This window comes from Octopus bimaculoides, chromosome 3, assembly GCF_001194135.2.
Source record: "Octopus bimaculoides isolate UCB-OBI-ISO-001 chromosome 3, ASM119413v2, whole genome shotgun sequence".
Taxonomy (NCBI): domain Eukaryota; kingdom Metazoa; phylum Mollusca; class Cephalopoda; order Octopoda; family Octopodidae; genus Octopus; species Octopus bimaculoides.
Window position 1 is genome coordinate 100,821,772 of NC_068983.1, and position 20,946 is coordinate 100,842,717.

General features: G+C 33.6%; 1 protein-coding gene across 2 annotated transcripts in view; it reads left to right on the forward strand.

Annotated features, from left to right (window-relative positions):
* LOC106876154 (ankyrin repeat domain-containing protein 27) overlaps nt 1-20,946 on the forward strand; it is a 54,777-nt gene that overhangs the window by 29,800 nt on the left and 4,031 nt on the right. Inside the window, exons 19-26 of one of the 2 annotated variants that reach the window (XM_014924579.2) lie at nt 1,375-1,532; nt 1,868-2,032; nt 2,369-2,503; nt 6,691-6,720; nt 12,076-12,270; nt 17,269-17,388; nt 18,183-18,341; nt 20,027-20,127. In XM_014924579.2, the coding sequence (XP_014780065.1) occupies nt 1,375-1,532; nt 1,868-2,032; nt 2,369-2,503; nt 6,691-6,720; nt 12,076-12,270; nt 17,269-17,388; nt 18,183-18,341; nt 20,027-20,101 (1,037 nt within the window). In that variant the 3' untranslated portion in view covers nt 20,102-20,127. The remainder of the gene's footprint in view (nt 1-1,374; nt 1,533-1,867; nt 2,033-2,368; nt 2,504-6,690; nt 6,721-12,075; nt 12,271-17,268; nt 17,389-18,182; nt 18,342-20,026; nt 20,128-20,946) is intronic. The other variant, XM_014924580.2, reaches the window with a different exon arrangement.

Sequence of the window (20,946 nt, forward strand, 5' to 3'; positions counted from 1 at the left end):
CTGAAATTTTTGGGGAGGGGGCCAGTCAATTAGATCGACGCCAGTACACAAGTGGTACTTAATTTATCAACCACAAAAGGATGAAAGACAAAGTCGACCTTGGTGGAATTTGAACTCAGAATGTAAAGACAGAAAAGTGAATATTAAATTAACAATGGTGGTGATAATTTTTTAATAAAAGCTGGGATCAGAACCCTTGGACTTTTAGCTCATAGGCTGCTGATATTAATATAGTTTTGGTCGCTTAAAATGTTTGAACGTATATAGAAATAGGCAGTTCTATATAGCTGCAAATATCATCCTCATCACCAGCATTTAACATGTTTTCCATGCCAGCATATTCTGTTTTCGCCTGGTTTCTACGGCTAGATGTCCTTCCTAATGCCAGCCACTTTACAGAATGTACTGAGTACTTTTTATGTAGCACCAGTGCTTTTTATGCAGCTCCAGAGAAATAATTGAGCAAAGTATTTAGTGCAAGGCCTGCAGAAGTCATAAGAGGTGATGAAGTATGTGCACTTGGTGATCTAGAGCAGAGGTGGTATATAGCTTGCTAGTTAAGAATCTGTTGTAATAGTGGGAGAAAAGATAAGGTGAAAAAGGCATGTCCATATTTCGTTTTGGGTTTGCAAGATTCTTTATGCGAGTTCGTGTGTTGAAGCATATTCTGTTGTGTCTGGCAAGAGTCATTTTCTTTTATGCCTTATAATTTAACACATTCACCAGTAAAATTTCCACTTATTTCTTTTTTATTTTTCTAAAATTTTTGTTGCGTCTTGCAACCTTTTCAATAGTTTTGACTCAAAACTATTGAAAAGGTTGCAAGAAGCAATGAAAATTTTAGGAAAATAAAAAAGAAATAAGTGGAAATTTTACCGGTGAGTGTGTTAAATTATAAGGCACCAAAAGAGAATGACTCTTCCCCCAGACAACGGCATATCCATAGTTTAGTGGTAATAGCATACTGGTGAATGAGTTTTACCAAGTGTTAGATGTGTCTATAGTAACACCACCATCCAAAATGTATGCAGTATTTTCATGGGATTGTACTTTAGCTTTGTAGACTCAACAGTTAATCATTGCTGAGGTTTTTGGAACCTTCAAGAGAAACCAAATGTTTGTGTTGTGGTACTATATATGAGGCTGCCATCAGAAATCATTTGATTTGATGTTATTTTGACAGTTTCAGCTGAATATCCCTGCAAACAGAGAATGTAGTACAAGACTGTTTACTTGAGATCTATAGTGATTACATCTTCATGATGTTATGACTAGATTGTATTATTCTCATTGGAGGATTTTCTCATGTTCTTTGATGATTTGACTTGTCCATTTTATAATTGTGGTGTTTTTGGGGTTTTTGATTTCTTCCAGAGAACATTGTGGAAACTCTAATAGAAAATAATGCTCGCACAGACATTCGTAACAGGAAAAAGCAATTCCCCATGAATTGTGCCCACAATACTCATATCCAGCAATTATTGTTAAGTGCCCCGACAGACGAAATGAGGCAGAGTTATTATGCTGGCCGAGTAAGTAAAATTTGTACCTTTCTTTATAGAAAGCTCCTTTGTAACTGATCATGTGTATGCAGAAAAATGTTTGTGTGTATATGTATGTGTGTGTGTGTGTGTGTGTGTATATATATATATATATATATATATATATACATATATATATGCGTGTGTGTATTTCTGTCTGTAGAATTGAAAATTTCCTTTAACAAAAAGCCAGTTACACATTTTTGTATATTCAAACTGATTCTGTTTGATATGATAAATATGAAGTTTGGGTTCCTGTATTAGTTTGTCACAAAGTTTTCTCTTGTTTCAAATCATTATATACTTTATTTTTGTTTCCTTTACAGTATTCTCCAGAACGTAAGACTGTGCCATTATATTCATCTTCTATAGCTACATCCTCTGTTTCCAGTTCAAATTTGTACGTTGAACAGTCTCAGACTGCTATCAATTCTAAATATAGACAACAGGAAAAATTATTCAAGGCTATTAAAAACCATGATGTGCAGTTGGTAAGACTCTTGCTGGATTTGATTTTCATTCTTGCATTTTAATATTTCACTTCGGCATTGTGATATTAATAACCTGATGTAGAACTCAATAGATGCATGCTTCTGAATGACATGACATTAGTTGAGTATAGAGTGGTAAGAAAAAAGAGATAAAGAATTATTCTTTTGTCATCTCTTTTTTTTCTTAAATTGTTTCAGTTGATTGTACTGCTCCTCTACAAAAATTGATTTTATATAAAGAAATCAATATTTGTATTTGAGATTTTATTAATGATCTACAAAATTTCTTGGTTTTGTTTGTTTTATATAATTACTACAATTTACCTTTCTCTTCAGGTTCGTTTCTACCTCGGGTTGTCAAGTGATTCTGAAAATAAACTAAAGACACAGCAGAGTTTGGATTCTGCAATGGGTATTGAAAATCTCTGCCATCCACTTTGTCAGTGTGAAAAATGTGCTGTCTTACAACAGGTAGAGTGATATTTCTGTTCTCTTTATCCAGTAACTTAAAATTCTCTTCTGTTTGTAGTTGAATAAACTTAAAACAAAGTTATACATGTGTGTACCTGATGTGTGCATATGTGTCGAGTAGCTTGCATGCAATATAAATTTCATTTTAAACTGCACTGTATTTTAAAATGGTTGAGACTAACTTTCAGAATGGTATGTGAATGAAAATTTGTCTTAAAAGTTCTTCTTTTAATTAGCAACTATTTGTCATAGATTTTTCTTGAGAAATCATAATAGTTACTACTCATTCAAAATATTCAATGACCCCTTGGCTGAAATAGAACAGATTGCCTTTAACTCTTTAGTGTTTAAACCAGCCATATCTGGCCCAAATATTCTATGTTTTATATTCAAACTGGCTATATCTAGCCTCTCACACATAACCTACATTGACATTTTAAATTTAAACAATCACATCATTGAAACCTCAAAGCTATAAGATAATGCATGATTAATTCAAAACAATTTGAGTGAAAAAATATTACATTTAACATAGTAATCTAAACACTAAAGGGTTAATAGGATATTCTTGCAGTAATTGGACCAGGAGTCATAGTTATTAGTTCATGGTAGTCAGTTTGACTAGCTTCATACTATTATTATATGTTTGTTCCCTTCTTCAAGATTTTGTTTTTGCTATAGACTCACTACTGAAGCAGTCAGTAAATTTAATTTCCTGAGTGATTGATGTTAGATGTAACATAGTGGCAGGGTTTGAGGCAGCCAAAAGTTTAAAGGAACTACTTTTCCTGTTAGCATCAAAGATTTCTTCATAAAGGCAGACTATGTAATACATTCATTAAGTGTGATATTGTGCAGCAGTGAAATGTGAATGACAGACTTATATGATATACAAGACTTTTAGTAATGTTGGAAAGCTGCAAGGAACTGAAAAAGGCCAGATTTTAACTACAGGCCACCAGAAGCATGCAGAAGATTTTTATTCAGATTTTATAAGCAGATATTTAATACTTTATACTTGATTATTAAAATTCTACTGTGCAGTGATTGGGAAAGGAATGTGTTGAATACGGTCTGATGAGAGAAAATTTGGGTTTTACAGAACAGATAAATATTTGAATATCTAAAGCATCAACTACTAAACCAAAGTGATATAGACATATTTTGTGAATAAAATATACATATTGGATGAAAAAAATGTGAAGTGACTGAATTATAGAGGACATATCAATTTGAAGATTGAGAAAACCTGGAAGTGTGCTGTTTGAGTGATGATTGAGGATTGAGAAGAATTTTCAGATTTACCAAGCTGGTGCTTGCTTGGAAAAACTGACTTGAGTCAATGATGTTGGTGAAAGGCAGTAATTCCATTGATGTTGGCATAACCACTGAACAAATATACAGCTTTATTGCCTAATTCTTTTTCTCTCTATTTAGTAATGTTTGATAAAATGGGAATGCAATGTTGCTTTTGCACTGATAAACACACTACAATTTTATATTATAAAAGAGAAGCTGATCTCCATCTATCTCTCTGTAACAACATCTGTGTAGAGAGAGAGAAGTCAGAGAGAACAAGTTGTTTTTGAGAGAGAAATAAAGTGAAAGAAAGTGTAAAAGATAGATAAATAGGTAGTGTTGTCACCATAGTAACTAACAAGTTTTGATTAAGAATGTAAGAATTTTATGTGCAAGTCTGTCAACTCAATGCAATACAGGCTTCAGAAAAAGACTATATTATGCATACATATATATATATATATATATAAACAATATATGAGTATATGCATATATATGTACATGTATGTACATACCTTCATCTACATGTACATATAGATACATAACTGGGTACATGACGTGGCAAAAGAACATGGACAAAATGATAAACAAGGTACAACAAACAAGCAAGCCACATAGAAACATCTCCTTCATCAGCTGCCACCATTAAAACACCGGCGTTTCGAAGAATTAAGGCAGTACGCATCGTTGAAATGATTCTTCCGACAAACACAAATTAAATTGGAAAACGAAACGGTGAATGAACAAACAAGCAAAAAGGCTGTACAGCCAGATGTGAAGTGTGTATGTATTGAACGCTGTGAAGCACGAACAGGAGGGGCAAAGAAGTACGTGCGAGCTTGGGGAGTCCAAGAACGAAAAGAAATAGCAGCCGGACACACGTGACCAAGGCTGTGTAAAGAGAGAGAGTAAGAGTAGCAGAGGGAAAAGAAGGGGAGGAAGTAGAATAAATGTGAGCAACGAGAGGTAGAGAGAGAGAGAGAGAGATAGTAGTAGTAACGGTGAGAGGCGAAGGACAAGTAACAAGAGAGAGAGAGATAGTAGTGACAGGTAGAGGCGAAGAACAGTAGAGGGAAGAATGAGAGGGGGAGATAGATATAGAGATAGAGAGAGTCGCGTTAGAAAAATAGTTAAAACTTACTGTATAAAGGTTAACGCGTGTGTTCTGTTGTGATACAAACAATATATGAGTATATGCATATGTATGTACATACCTTCATCTACATGTACATATAGATACATAACTGGGTACATGACGTGGCAAAAGAACATGGACAAAATGATAAACAAGGTACAACAAACAAGCAAGCCACATAGAAACATCTCCTTCATCAGCTGCCATATATATATATATATATATACACACACATAATATAGTTATTTTGTTTGTGTGTGTGTGTGTTTCAACACAGACAATGCCACACGGACTTTAAAAAAAGATTTTTACTTTGAACAATTTATGAAGGTACGTGCATGATTAACAAATATTTTTACCAGCAGCATAGTGATGAGTAATGACCTAGTTTTACATTAGAATTCAACATCCAAGGAAAATAATGATGTCTGCATTAGTAAAAGTCAATCATGGTAAAGTTCCTTTGCCATGGAAAGTGTAAAGCATTTGTTAATCTGTCGCCAGCCTAAGTGATAATACTATTTTTTTCCCTCCTTTCCTTTTTTTTTCATATCCTAAGCAAGACTTGATATATTGGACTAGACCCTTCTCACAGCAGATCATTCCTAATACAATTTTATTTGAAATATAGTTTTGTGGTCATAACATGCCCATGTTGACAATAGCCTAATAATTATCTCTCTCTTTCTCTCTCTCCCTCTCTCTCTCTCATTTAATCCTTTAGCATTCAGAATTTTCTGTCCGATGTAAAGCTTATTTATTCAGATTGTTTTGAATTAATTATGCATTATCTCATACTTTTGAGAATTCAATGATGTGGCTTGCATTTTTAGAATGACATTGTAGAGTAGGTGTGAGAGATCAGATCTGGCTAGGTTGACTGTAAAACAGATAAATATATTTGGGTTGAATATTGCTGGTTTAAATGCTAAAGGCTTAAACACTACTGCTGTCAACCTCACCTAAAGTGTCTGTCAAGCACTGAGATTTTTATCAATTATACCCCACCTCCCTCCAACAATGAAAATTTACTTTGTGCTAATGTTAGAAATCAATGTTTTAATATTTTTGTAAATTACAAAGGAAAAAGAATAACAAACATTAGTAGGTGAAAATATTTTTTTAAGTAGCGTATCACAACCTGTTGTTTATTTATGAAATTCAGTTCAAAGTAGAATGGAAAAACATTTTTTTTCTCTTTTATTCTCAATCTCTTTTCTCTCTCTCATATGTAACGAATAATGAATTTTATAATGTATGTTAGAAACTGAAGTATTTCTTATCAAACCTAAGGTTTGGTCTACATTACAGCCAGAAATGAGACAAAATCTATTTTTCCAATCCAATTTTCTTTGAAATGTTTCACCATAATTATTTCTTCCTTGTACTTAGAAGAACGTTCTGTTATAGGCACTAAATATATTATCCTCAATGCAAGACTGACAATTAAACAATGTCATTATTCAGTACCATGTCTGCCATAGAATTATATAAACCATCTTCATTAAAATATTTCTAGTGGATTTCATTTTTTTTTATATATTATTGTGTTTTAAAATTAGTTTAGAATTTCTTGTTTTTATTTGCAACTTATAGACATTGGTTGTGCCAGTTGTAGATATTTTAAGAAGGCTTGTTTGCTTTTTCTCTTTTATGTACTTTTTTTTTATTTATTTCAATGTTATTTGCGAATGCAAGCATGCATTTAAAGTAGATATATTGCAGCACTAACCAAATTGCATTTTTCCTTCAGTCTTTAAAAGAGCTGCTATCTCAAGGATATGTAAGTAACATTGTGCAACTGTGGTTCAATGTGTTTTCATTACTAGGCAACTGCATGACACTTCCATTGCCTCTCCCTTTTCATATAATTTGTCTTTTGTTGTAAACATCATTCACCCATACTCTTCTCATTTAGTAGTTAAAGTACTTGACCAAATATTCTAGTTTTTACAGCAGAAATAATAAGCATACAATTTATTTTTATTATTTACCTTGAAAATAAATTGCAAATGATAAACTATTTTCCATTGTAGCAGGAGATTATCACTTTAAGCTGATCCACATTGTGAAGTAGAATTTAAGTTAGAAAAACTTCTGTTTAATCAAATAGAGTTAAGTTCCGTTGTCATATTCAGTTTGTTTTATAATTAATATATCTATCTTACAAGTCTGTACTAATATATTTTATTCATAGTGTATGTCACCATCCCAAAGTAATTTTTTTCTTAATTATTTTTGTACAATACTTTGTCCATCTTTGAAATAGCGTGGTCTTTGGTCAAGGCACTTTGTTACTGCTCTCCAGTAAAAGTGCTTCTCTTATTGCTTTCAATACTAACATTTTACCTTCAAACTGACATTGATGGAAATGATTATCCTATATCTCATTTCTCTAAAACACTATAGAACTGCCAGCATGAGTGACTACACTTTCTTATATGTTGCACTTGTATTTCTCGCCATGTTCTGTTGCATATGTTTCCCCTCAATGTTTACATACTTCTAAGAAGAAACTTAGACAAAATATCATTCTTCACCTTGAAAGATTATGTGTTGGGATTTGAAGAACAGTTTGTCTTTCAACAAATTAAACCTCTCTAGATTCTATACTTAGAATGAACTTTATGTATGTTCATGAAAAAGTCCAAAAACTCATCTATTCTGTACTTATTCTCGACATCATATGTTGACAGTAGTTTACCTATGCTACCTATTACAGTCATTTGTTTTATCTTCATACCAAAGATAATACTTGTCAGTGCCTGATATATCTCAGCTAACCAAACTGAGGATTGAAAGTTGAGCAGATAATCAACTTAATTTCTCATGTTTTTATCTATATTCTATTTCAATCAACAAGCACCACATTTTTACATTATTTCAGATTAAGATTGAATAAACAAACTTTAGTTCTATTCATAGGGTTCACCATTCTTATCTATGATGCTACTGTGTACTGCTGTTAGCTTAAAACCTTTTGTCCATTGATCTTGTTCATTGTTGTTAGTTGAACACATGTTCATTTATCTTGTTCATTGAATCATTGTATACAGATGTCAGTTTAATACATTGTTTATCTTACAAATAATGCATTGTGTACTGCTGTGAGCTAGTGTAATATGTTCTGTTCATTGATGTAAACTATACTTTATATAAACCATCATTGTTCTGTTCTCTGTAAATTTATACTTGTCTAACTATCCACACTGTACACTCATTTCAAATTGCCATGTCAACTTAATGTAAAATATTCTGTAGAAATTCAGGAATTAGGTTTGTAATTTTGCTTAAATCCTTTGAGTACATTATAAGAAATATTGATCACTTCAAACTATAACTTGCCACTTATATTTTTGAATAAAAGGTATATATACATCTAATAGCAAACTAGTGATGATGATATCAATTATATATGCTGAAAATATCAAATTTTCTATCAACCGAAAACCTGGCTTGAAATTTTAGAATACTATATAAAATGTTTTTGTTAATTTAGGCTTCTAGCTCTTTTTTTAATTTATGAAAGAACTTTTCAAATTAATTTTCATGTGTAATATTGTTGCATTGTATTGTGCCCCTGTTCATGGCACATTTATATTCCTGCCATGGAAAGCTCTTAGTTAATTGGGTTTTTTTTTTTTTTTTAAAAAGAAGAAAACACCTGATTTATCAAAAGCATTTTAAAAGATTTGTAGTAAGAACTTGGAAAAATATTTGCAAACAGTAAATTGAATAAATTTGCTTTGGACTATTTTAATTATGAAATCAATATGTCATCATTTTATCTTTGTTTTTTCATATTTGCTTGGGTTGGATAGGTTTTCTCCAGACATCTTACCATTTGTTGCACTCCCTTGTCATCTCCCTCATGAGGATTCAGCATCGTGAGATCAGACTTCATCTTTTTTTCTGATATCTTCATCTTTTATAAGCTCCTTCCACTTGGATTGCTTGGCACTTCTTTGCCCAAATGTCATCCTTCATATACATCTTATGTCAGTATCAGCACACTATTGTTGATTCTTCTACCTAGTTTTTATCTCAACTCATTTGTACTCTACCCTTCATATGTACATCCTACAGAATATGCTCATCTTATTTCTTTTCAGCCTTCACATCTCTGCATTCAGTGTCCATGTACCATACAATATCACACTTCATATACAAATATCATACAATCTGTCCTTCACTTGAGAGAATTTTTTTTGTTGCCAGTAGAGGTTACAGCTTCTTGAACTTATTCACTTCATTCTTACTCTGGCTACTGTAACCTCTGTACCTCACTTTTGCTGCCAAATTGGTTATCTAGGTAACAGAAGTTGTCAACTACTTCAAGGTAGCATTCTAGGCTACATATGGATGCTATGAGTGCAAACTACTGCATATCATCCATATACCATTGTTTTCTGTCAGTCTATAAGTAATCCCACTGCATCTCTTGTGCACCCATAGTTTACATGATATAGACTTTCCATCTACACCAGTCATGAGCAAACTGCAACCTGTAGGACTTTCTGAATGGCAACCAATGCAAAAATTACCTTGCATTTCTTTAGTAGTGTGACTCACCTCATAACGAGCCATGTCTCATGCAACCTGTTTTTTAAAAAAAGTTGCCCATACCTGATCTACACCTTTTAGTGCATATCAAACATGGCCACTTCTCAGATGGTATTTTTCTTGCTAAGACTATTGTCTTTGCTAGGTTGCCTTGATTTGATGTTCTACATCCAATGTAGAAATTTTTCTTCTTAGTCTTTGACTAATTTGGTGAAGAAAACTAGGACTTTGGTATACAACAGTGCTCACAGACACCTAGTTTTGAACTTCTTTATTACATTCTTGAGAACTATAATATACAGGAGAGGGCTGAGACTTGATGGACTACTAATTCATGCTGTTACTTGATGGGGCTGGGTCATCCCAGGTTAGTGGTTCCAGAGACATTATGCATAGAGCTGACCAGATCCACCAGTGCTCTCTATTGCTGGCAGTCCCATGCTAGCCCCTCTGCATCCTCCAAAGTGACATCGAGGACAGACAACTACCTGTGTTCCAAAATCCTTATTGAACTCAAAGAGATGGCTAGAAGTACTTTCAAATAAGCCAAAAAGATGAAAAGAAAATGAGATAAAATGTATATCAGGTTTGTACTTGTAACTACTCAGTAATGAAGTGGGCAGTTGATTGAAATATGTACAGATCAACTTTTGAGAAGCTAACTTAAATAAGAGGTTTAATGACTGAATAGCAAGGTACTGTACTAGTAACCTAATAACTATCTGTTGAAATATTCTTTTTGGCATTCTATTTTACATTTTACTTTCTAGCTATAAATTGGTTGTGCTCATATTTTACTGTTGAGTAAATAATACTCATTTACATTTGTTGTAATTGCTTTAACAGTTCATGCAAATTTGTGAATTTTCAGAACCATTCAACTTCTCTATACAGATTGTTAGTGTTTTTCAAGTGAAAATTTTATTAACTAATGATTCAGGGCAGCAGAGATAGCTTGCACAGTAGAGAGCTAAGGTTAATCTTTTCTTTGTCTAGTTTTCTTTGTATCACCAGGGCTAAGTTCAATTTAAATCTATCTAGATTCAATGGAATTTCTAGTATCTGCAGTAAGGTACTGCAGCCAATTTTATCATCAGTACTTCTTCCATTGCAAGATGAATTTTGTATCCAAAATAGTAATAATTATATATAATTGTGCATACAGTTTTAGCTATTTCATTTACTCTGTTAATGCTTTTAGGAAGGGCATAAATATTACAACTCTCAGTTCTCTTCCCTGATGTCAGTACAACTGATCACTAGTTGATGGATAGTTCTTAAAGTTTTAGCAATTTACTATTTATTACGTTGATGTAAAAAGGATAAATTAATGTATCTTGATATTCAAACATTTATTCATTATTGTTTTTATGTTTTAATGAAATGTAACATGTCTAAGAGAAAGTTAGTTTTGTAGTTATAATGACCAGCTTCAGGCTTTTGCCACAAAGGCCAGTTGTTACATTTCATCTTTTGATCAAGTCAATTTAACTCTTGTAACTTGGGTGAGAGACTGTATAGATGTGCAATCATGTCAATTACATGGAATTCAATTAGGAAAATCTCACATAAATTAAATAATTAAATACAGGCTGTCCTAGAATTAATTCTCTCTTTCATTAAAATCGGACAATTTTTTACAAATTCACTTTTATTTATGTTTATCATGTTTAATATGTGTTAAAAGTGTATGAATTTTTTATTTTGTTTATAATTACCTCCACTTTAGCAAAGGCAGAGGTATTGTTTTCAGTTGTGTTTGTTTGTGTGTGGATAAGATATTTCAAGAAACACTGGATGGATTCATATGAAACTTTCAGAGATGTTTGGCCTTATAACTGGCATGAACTGATTAGATTTTGGGATTGATCTGGTACCGGACTAGGATTCTGGATTATTTTTCTGGGTTTTTTTTACTTAATTTTTGTGAACGTTTGGGTTCAGTTTTAGTATTCTCATTTGTGAGAGCAGTCAAGTTTATTTCAGATATTCTCCTTTTAAAAATCATCTCTTGCTAATCGTTGAGAGGATGTTGGTGTTGCCTTGGCAGAGGTTTGCGCTCTCTGAGTGCTCCTGTTGTTTTATAATTTTATTTTCACTCGTGTTGGATCCCGCTTATCTGTCCATGACAACGATTTTTCACTTTGGCTGCAATCATTTTCTCAACCTCTATCCCCAGGATGGAGCAATAGTTTAGCTGAACTTAAAGAATGAATTCAGTTAGCAATGCAGGAGATAACTCCTGAAATGCTTCAAAATGTGTTTTGCAAAGCTAAGGATAGATTTACAGATGGAGAACATGTTGAAAATTTTCGATAAAGTTTTGACATAAGATTTATAAATCTATTTGTTTTGGTATCATAATTAAGTAATAAACATAAAATTGTCAGTTTTTTAAAAAATTTGTCTGATTTCATTGAAATAGATAGTTAACTCTGGGACATCCTGTATATTAAATAAATAAAAAGTATGATGTTTTTTTTCCATCAAGCTATCCTTATCTGTATAAAATTACTGGCCTGAAAAGGCATATTGTATTTTCTTTCTTAAATCTTTCATATTTTCTTTATTTTAGAAGTTAGCAAAGAAACAGAATGACATCGATGTTAACAAGCACAATTGTCAAGGACTCACAGCTCTTCATTTAGCAGTCCAAGGGAACAGCTTAGAATTAGCAAAAACTATGCTGGAAGCAGGGGCACACATTAACTCTTTGTCAGAGGATGGTTTTACTCCACTTCATTTGGCTTGCATGAATGATGATATAGAGGTGAAGAATTTACTATATTACCATTATCATAATCACCATCATCTGCATCACCTTTTTTAGTATTTTCTTGCCTTTGATAAGGAATAAGTTTCTTTATTAAAAGACAAGAATTCTTCAACCTCAGAATGTTATATACTAGCTGAATGACCCGGCATTACCCAGGCTACTGCTGTTCTTATTCAGATTAGTATATAATAAATATGAAGATATATTCTCTTTACTCTTTAACTTGTTTCAGTCATTTGACTGCGGCCATGCTGGAGCACCGCCTTTAGTCGAGCAAATCGACCCCAGGACTTATTCTTTGTAAGCCTAGTACTTATTCTATCGGTCTCTTTTGCCAAACCACTAAGTGATGGGGACATAAATACACCAGCATCGGTTGTATTTTATTAGAAAATATCCAAATTGTGATAATAGAATTTCAAACTGAAAATCTGTCAATGTTGAGACACCTCAGAGTAAACAATATTCATTGTGTAACTTTTTGTTGGTGTCAAAATAAATTGTTGCTGCTTCCAACTCGCAATCAAGCAACATAGAGTTGGTTTGCGGGAGAAGCATGTAGTAGAGAGATCAAGTGCAACTACTTAGAGGGATTAACCCTGAGATTTGTTAATTGAAATACCAAAACTTAGTTTGACTGGAAACTGAAGTGGCTTAAATTCAAATGGAACATTTGTAGGTATGAGAGGAATTTTTGGAATAAAGACATTTTCTCCTTTGTAACCACCAGTTACGATTGTTGCCTGTGAGACATGGGGCTTCATGGAAGTAACAATATAGCAAGTTCCATTACACAGGTGAGATGGGTCAAGATTGATAAGCAACATAATGGGAGCACCCAGTTTTAGTATCAAGTTATGCGATGGCATCCCAGTTTTCAGACATTCAACAGGATATTGAACAACCTGATATCAATCGACTACTGTCAATTGATTGAAAGGTCATTTCTGATGTATTTGTTAACTTTTGAAGAAATTTATGATTAAGTTTATCAACCATTGCATTAGTTGGAGTTAGTATAGCTCTTTCACATAGCCACATGAGTGTAATTGACAGATAAATTAGGAAATACTTTATCCATAAGATCCCTAAGAGAAAGTATCATTTGACCACATGTAATTTCATGTAGCTGAAGTCTTGGGTTGAATGTTAATATCCCATTACCAATCTTTAGAAGCTTGTATGATCACCTTGTAGAAGTACTTTGATGTTACTTGTAAGATGAAGTTTTTTCACATCGCCAAAGGTAAGATTTTTTGAAGCATGTATTGACCTCATCAGCTTTTGATCCATTGGGGATAACTGGCAACTTTTGACAAAAATCTCCTGCAAGGAGAACTGTTACTCCTCCCATGAGCGTGCTGTTGTTATTTATGTCTTGGAAGGTACAGTCAAGTATCTCTGGAGCTCCACGATGTAACAGTGCACTCATCCCAAACAACAAGGCAAGTTTGTTGGAGAACTGTTGCTATTGCAGAGTTTTTGGAAATGTTGCACATTTGAGATTCTTTCATCACAAGGTTTAGAGGGAGCTTGAACATGGAATGAGCAGTTCTTCCTCCATTGAGGACGGTAGCTGTAATACCAGAAGACATAACACTGGAAGAAGGTTAGATTTTATTTCCTCCCATTTAGGATTGCAGGTGAAAGTGACAAAAAGATTTGGTTTTCCATATGTCCTGTCATATGTCATAGCATCTCGTGTTCATTCATGCATATATCGAGGACCATCTGTGAATGATGATGGGAGGAGTATAAGTTGCCCCATTTTTTGAATATCATCATCTGCCCTCAGAGCATTTTGGAGATGAACATAAATTTTTAGCCCTTAATTTTTTTTGATTGTTACAAATGTAGTGGAGACGCTGACCCTCAGCCTTAGCATACATATCAACCAGGTCTTGCTGAAATAGATCACATTACATGTGTAATTGATTTGATTGTTCTGGTCTTAACTTCAGTTGGTAAGATTAGAAGTCATTTGACAACACCTTTTTGTTTGTAATTGGCTTTCCTGTTGCAGGTTCAATCTGTGGAATATTGAAATGACACCCATCTTGTCCCTTCCACAGAATAAGCAGATACTGAAGAGCATCATAAGACGGAAAAGTCTCTGTAACATGTTTAAGATTGTTATCTTGAGCATGAATGAGAATATCACAATTTTCCTGGGAATCACCTACCATAAGGATGGCTACTTCATTAGATGTGGGCTCATTAAAATGGTGTAAAATGTCCTTTACTAGAGTTTACTGTAGACGTAACACAGAAACACACACTCACAGACATAGACACTCATAGAATTCATAATACTGAGAACAGCAAAACGTACACACATGAAGTTCAAGCGAAATGAAATGTAGTCAATATAGGTGCAAAACATACTTTCTGTAGCATATTTATGCTATAAAAGTTTTTTTAGGGAATATTTCCAAAAAAATATTCCAGTATTAGGAAGTCATCAATTTAGCAAAAATTACTATGCATCACCAATGTAACAAAGTACAGAAAGTCAACATTTATTTGGAACTTACTAAATGTTATAGGATATACAGGATTGAACTGTCACGGTGAATAAAGTCAAGCTTGAAGAAAATTCAGAAGGCATAATTCAATTTTTCATACAAAAATAATTTATTATTTTACAATTTTTAAACAAACACTGAACAAAGTGTGTACAAAGGAATATGTTGCTGTTGTGAATGCTAATTAATTTAAAACATTTGCTGAAGGATGTATGTAGCAAGACATAAATTAATTTGACATCACTTACTATATGTTTTTACTGTGTAAGGTTATAGGCTGTAGAATAAATGCTAACGCAGTAGAAAGATTGTGCGCTATTGAATACTAACACTGTTAAAGCAGCATAGCAGGAATACGATAAGAACGGTAGAACTGTTAAAAAAGCATTGTCTTCAAACTGGTTATGAGGACTGGAATAGCATTTCTGTAATTATAGTGAAAGAGCTGCTAAGGCTTTCTACTTTGCCAAGTTTTCAAATTTGTTATAACAACCAGAATAACATTTTTTTTTTCCACTTATATTTGCGAGTGTTGTGAGTGCTGTCAAATCAACCAAATCTTCATGCTGGTTATAAAAACCTGAATAATATTTCAGCACATAAGTAGTGATAATTGTTAATGTTGTTTAAACTGCAACTCTCCATGATGAAAAGGAAAATCCAAAAAGTAGTACTTCAAGATGATGCTGTTCTTTGTTAAAGGTCCAGGCCGCAAATAAACTAAACTCTTTCAAAATCGGTGTGTTGCACTGTTGGGCGGTACAGTCACATACATATACTAAGACAGACACACACACACACACATACATTCATGCACACCTCAGGCCTATCTCTGTCTCTATGTGTGTCTGTCTCAGTCTTTAGATGTGTGTGTGTGTCACAAAAATGTATGCATACTGACAGACATATTCACCCTCACATATATATACTTCTCCGTCATTGGCCTAATGTATGTAACAAACATGCAAACACACACACACTGCCAGAGACATACACACTCATATAGAAAATGTGACTTCGTAGTGGTGGTATAAGATGTTGTTTATAATAGTGGACAAATGGACAGATTATAATATTAAATTTTTGTAATGCAAATATGTAAATGAAAATAAAGTTTATTTGGTAGCTGAAAGATGACTGAATCTTTTGATACCCCATACATCAAAATCGGCACTAAGTTTTTGAACGCAGAGCATACGTACACGCACACACACAAAGTCTGCTATATATATATATATATATATATATATATATGTATATCATTGCTATTATGCAAAAGTGTCTTTAAGTCCAAAATGTTACTTTTTCAGAAAATGAAAAAATAATTTCACCATTCCATTTCTTTTTACATTAGCAACAGTTTCAGCTTAACAATAATATTTTGTTGGGTGCAATAAATCATAACTTCATGCATGTATAATATTTTCAGTCAGAAATATTTTCGCAAAACTGTTGTATGTGGGACTTACTACACTTTTGATAAATGTTAGACTGTTGTAATTTAACAATTTTCATATCTTGGCATCTTAAGTAACTGGAGATACAATAGTTTGACCAAAAGACTCAGCTATTGCAAGCATTCGGCCAAATTTGGACACACAACAGTTTAACATAATAGCAACGATATATATATTATCTTTTACTTGCTTGTCATTAGACTGTGGCCATGCTGGAACACCACCTTGAAGAATTTTTAGTCAAATGAATTGACCCCAGCACTTTTTTTTTAACCTTGGTACTTATTCTATTGCTCTCTTTTGTTGAACACCTAAGTTACAGGGTCACAAACACACATATATATGACAGGCTTCTTTCAGTTTCTGTCTACCAAATCCACTCAAGGCTTTGGTCAATCCGAGGCTGTAGTAGAAGATACTTGCCCAAGATGCTATGCAGTGGAACTGAACCTGGAACCATTTTGGAAAGCAAGTTTCTTACCTCACAGCCATGTCTGTGCCTGCACCATATATATATATATATGGGGTAGAGGTGGCTCCTGTTATTTTTCACAAAGCCATAAGGAAAGCACCTCTTTTAGAAGAAAGATACTCTGACATAAAACTTGCAGTCAAAATAGTATCAGTCATCTTGCAATTCTTGTCACTGGAAACTATTATGGCCACTAAGAGAGTGGCAACAGCATACAGATATCATCATCATCGTTTAACGTCCACTTTCCATGCTAGCATAGGTTGGACAGTTTGACTGAAGACTGGCATACCAGTAGGCTGCACCAAGCTTCATATCCTGGTCTGCTTTGAATTTTATAAAGTCCTATGGTAATGGATACATAGTAAAAGTCATATCTGCACACTTGTAAGGATGAAGGCAAATTGGAACAATGAAGCTAAATGTGAGGAAGCTTTCATCCAATAAGATGAGGCAATCCTCATATATCATATCATATCACACACACATACACACACTTGCAATACATCAGCTTGTATTTTTTTTTTTTTAATTTCAGATGGTTGAGTTACTGTTATCATATGGAGCCAAAGTGAACTTAGCTGACCATTGTGGGAATAGTCCTTTACATCACAGTTGTCATAGAGCAAATATTCCTTTAGCTACTATGCTACTAGAGGTATTTACTTTTTTATTTCAAAAGTGTGTATGTCTTTTCAAAATTCTTTAGCATTCATTTTAACTATTACAGCTAAGGCCATGTTGAAGTACTGATATTAGGTTTTTATTTTTATTTTTCACTCCCTTTTAAACGTTTAGGAAGAAAAATTTTTGTAATAGTTGTCCACTATTTCTAAGTTACATTTAGCTGTATCTCCGTTACTCTCTAGACACATACACCAATATGTAACTCTACAACATTAGCAATCAATATTCATTATTGTGGACTAAAATTTAAAATATATAAGGTATATTTGTTTAAAGTTATATTTAATGCATTCAAGTATATTCAGACATGTGAAGAACTTTTGTTGTGGAAATAGTCATGGGAAAAAAGTCTCCTTTTAGACGAATGGTTAATGTATTAGGCTGTGAATGACATTGAATTGTATAATGCATGCATTTCTACGTTCTTTTGATTCATCAGCTATGAACAGCAAAAGTATGCTTGCTGATGTGTGTAAATCTTGGTCAAGCTAGAATTAAATAACTTAACTGTAACAGTATCCCAAACTTGTAAAGCAAATTTAACTTGTGGTGTGTTAATTGTTGCAATTCTTATTGCGTTGTTTCTCATCGATTTATGAATTAAAATATATACTTTAAATTCTATTTTAGAAAATAGTTTTAAATTTGCAAGCAGCCGTTTTCATTTTAGTCAAAATATTAAAAAATTTTCTTTATTCTTTTCCTGTTCTACATTAATACATTTGATTTATGTTTTTTTTTATATTCCATTTGTACTTTTTCTAGCATGGTGCTCGAGTAAACCAACGTAACCATATTGGAAGCACCTGTTTGCATGAGGCAGTGGGTACCAACAATGCAAATTTAGTGGCCTTGCTACTTGAGGCTGGTGCTAATATCAGTCTAGTAAATCTTTTAAATCTGTCTCCAGTGCATTTAGCAGAGGTATGTACTAAAGTATTTTGAATGGGAAGTATCTTTTGCTACTTTGGCATTACATTTTTTATTAAAATTGGTCTTAAATATTCATCATCATCATCATTTTACAGCTGCTTTCTATGCTGGCATGAATTGGATGAGTCATCATGATCCAAGTCATTTCTTATTGGAAGCTACTGCTCCTAAAGACTGATGCTCATATGCATCATAATGGCTTGGTTTCTGTGGCTGGATGCCCTTCCTATCACCAATCACTTCAACAGGTTTATTGGATGTGTTTTTTTTAAATACTGAACAACTTAAGACATGTGGATGAAGAAAGGAAATAGGAGAGGGAATAATGGCAGCAATGATGCTAGAAATGGATAGGAATTGAGAAGGAAAGTAAGAATGAAGTGTAGAGAGTACTTAATAGCTTAGAGCATGTGCATTTGCTCAGGTGATCCCAAAGGAAGAGAGTAAACCAGAATGAGTGAGATAATGGAAGGAGCAAGAGAAAATTAGGGGTTGGAGTTAGTGGAGGAAGAATTGACAACAACAGAGGTAGAATAGGTAATGGTGAGTGATGAGATAAAGGCAAGAGGGAGAGCAGTGGCTGGTAGTATAGCAGCTTTTATCAAAGCTTACTTCACACTCTTTTTGCATACTCACCCCTATCTCACATATCTAACTCTCACTTACCCTTCTCTCCTTTATTCTCATCTTTTCGTCATTCATAGCCTGCATTTCCTCCAATCTTTCTTCTCTCCACCACCTTGCAGACTGCATTATCCACTTCACTTTACTCTGGAGTATGCAAAGAGAGCGGGAAGTAGGTTTTGAAAAAAACCTTCTGTACCACCAGCCACTACTCTCCCTCCTGCCTTTATCTCATCACTCACCATTACCTCTTCCACCTCAACTGGTGGGTGAGTGTGATTAAGGACCTTCAGAAAAGCAAGAAATCACAGTAAAGTGAAGTGGATAATGTAGACTGAAAGGTGGTGGAGAAAAGAAAGATTAGAGGAAGTGTAGGCTATGAGTGACGTAAACATGAAAATCATAGATAGAGGTGAGTATGCAAAGAGAATGGGAAGTAAGTTTTGCAAAAAATATTACCTATTCTATTGAGAGAGGACAGTTTCTTCTGGGCTACTGTGTAGTCAGTAAAGTTCATGTCCTTAATTGGTTGTTCCACCACACTACTGTCAACTTGAATTGACCCTTTATCCCATGCATTCTCTTCATTCAACAGCCTCTCATTGTAGCACTTGTCATCTGAGTTCACCTCTAGATATATGTAGCTGATGCCTAACGTTGAGGTATTTGTTTCCAAATCTATTCCAGTTTGTTTGCACTTCAAAACTGCAAGAGCCTTGATTATTCCTCATGCCAATTCCATACCCTCCTTTACTTGCTTAACATTACTATAATTTTTTGTTGATAAGCAAACAGTAAGCACCAATGCAATGTGACAGAAGTTGTATGATTTCCCTGAAGAACTTATCTTGCTTATTAAGAAGACTCAGATATTGATTTATTGTGAAAAAATACAAATAAAATAGGGAGAGCTAAAATGAGAGGATTCTGAAAACCTATTCAGATGAATACAAAAAATATAAAAGCATGTTCTCACATACTTTAGATGTTAGATTTTTTTGTCAGAATAAAATTTCTAACACATAATTGCATTTTCTATTTTAATTCTATAGAACCAAAGTATTAAACATTTATTGGTGAGTTTCCTAAACACTAAAGAACCACAAGGATCAGAAGCAATCTTTTAATATTCAATCTTCCAGTTTAATTCCAGGTTAGTTTATTGTTGAAAATTATTTTTCTCTTTTCTATATAAAGTTTTTTTTTTTGTAAAATACTTAGTTAAAGTTGCAGGTTTTTATTAATAATACTTCATGAAATTATGTCAATATTTACCTAAAATGTGCTCTTTACCCCCCCCCCCCCAGCTGTCCCATTAATCAAATACAAGCATTTTAAAGAATCTTTAGCATAAGAGGCACATAAGTTCAAATCTCACCACTTTATCTCTTATGTTGTGTTCTTTAATAAGATATTTAATTGTAGTTGCTCCTGTTTCCTTAATTGATATAAAACGAACATTGCTTTCTACTTCAAGGTAATTAAGCAAAATGGCGTCTAGCTCTAAAAGTGATTGTTTCAACTAAACTTCCCAAATTGGTTCACAAATGAAAATTAAACCTGTTAGTATATGAGGTACATTCCAGAAGTTTTGAGACATTTTTTGGACTGGCAGTTATAACTTTCCTAGAATATTGTAATTTTAGTATATCATTACTATACATCTAATGAGCTGATCTGCCAACTTTTGTTATTCCAGATTGAAAGAGACAGCTGTAACAGCACTTTGAACACAACTTGTCACAGCTTACTAAACACTGCTTCTCACAATTCCATCCTGGTAACTGCTTGACAGAGATGGGCATCAAAACTGTCCCTCACCCTCCCTACAGTCCAGACCTTGTGACTTTTTTTTTTGTTTTTTTCCCAAGCTGAAAAGGAACCTCATTGAGGAAGAGGAGGAGGAGGCTGTGACAAGGGTCATAGGGTCTTCTTGAAATAGCTAGAGTACTATAATAAGTGCATTGAAGTC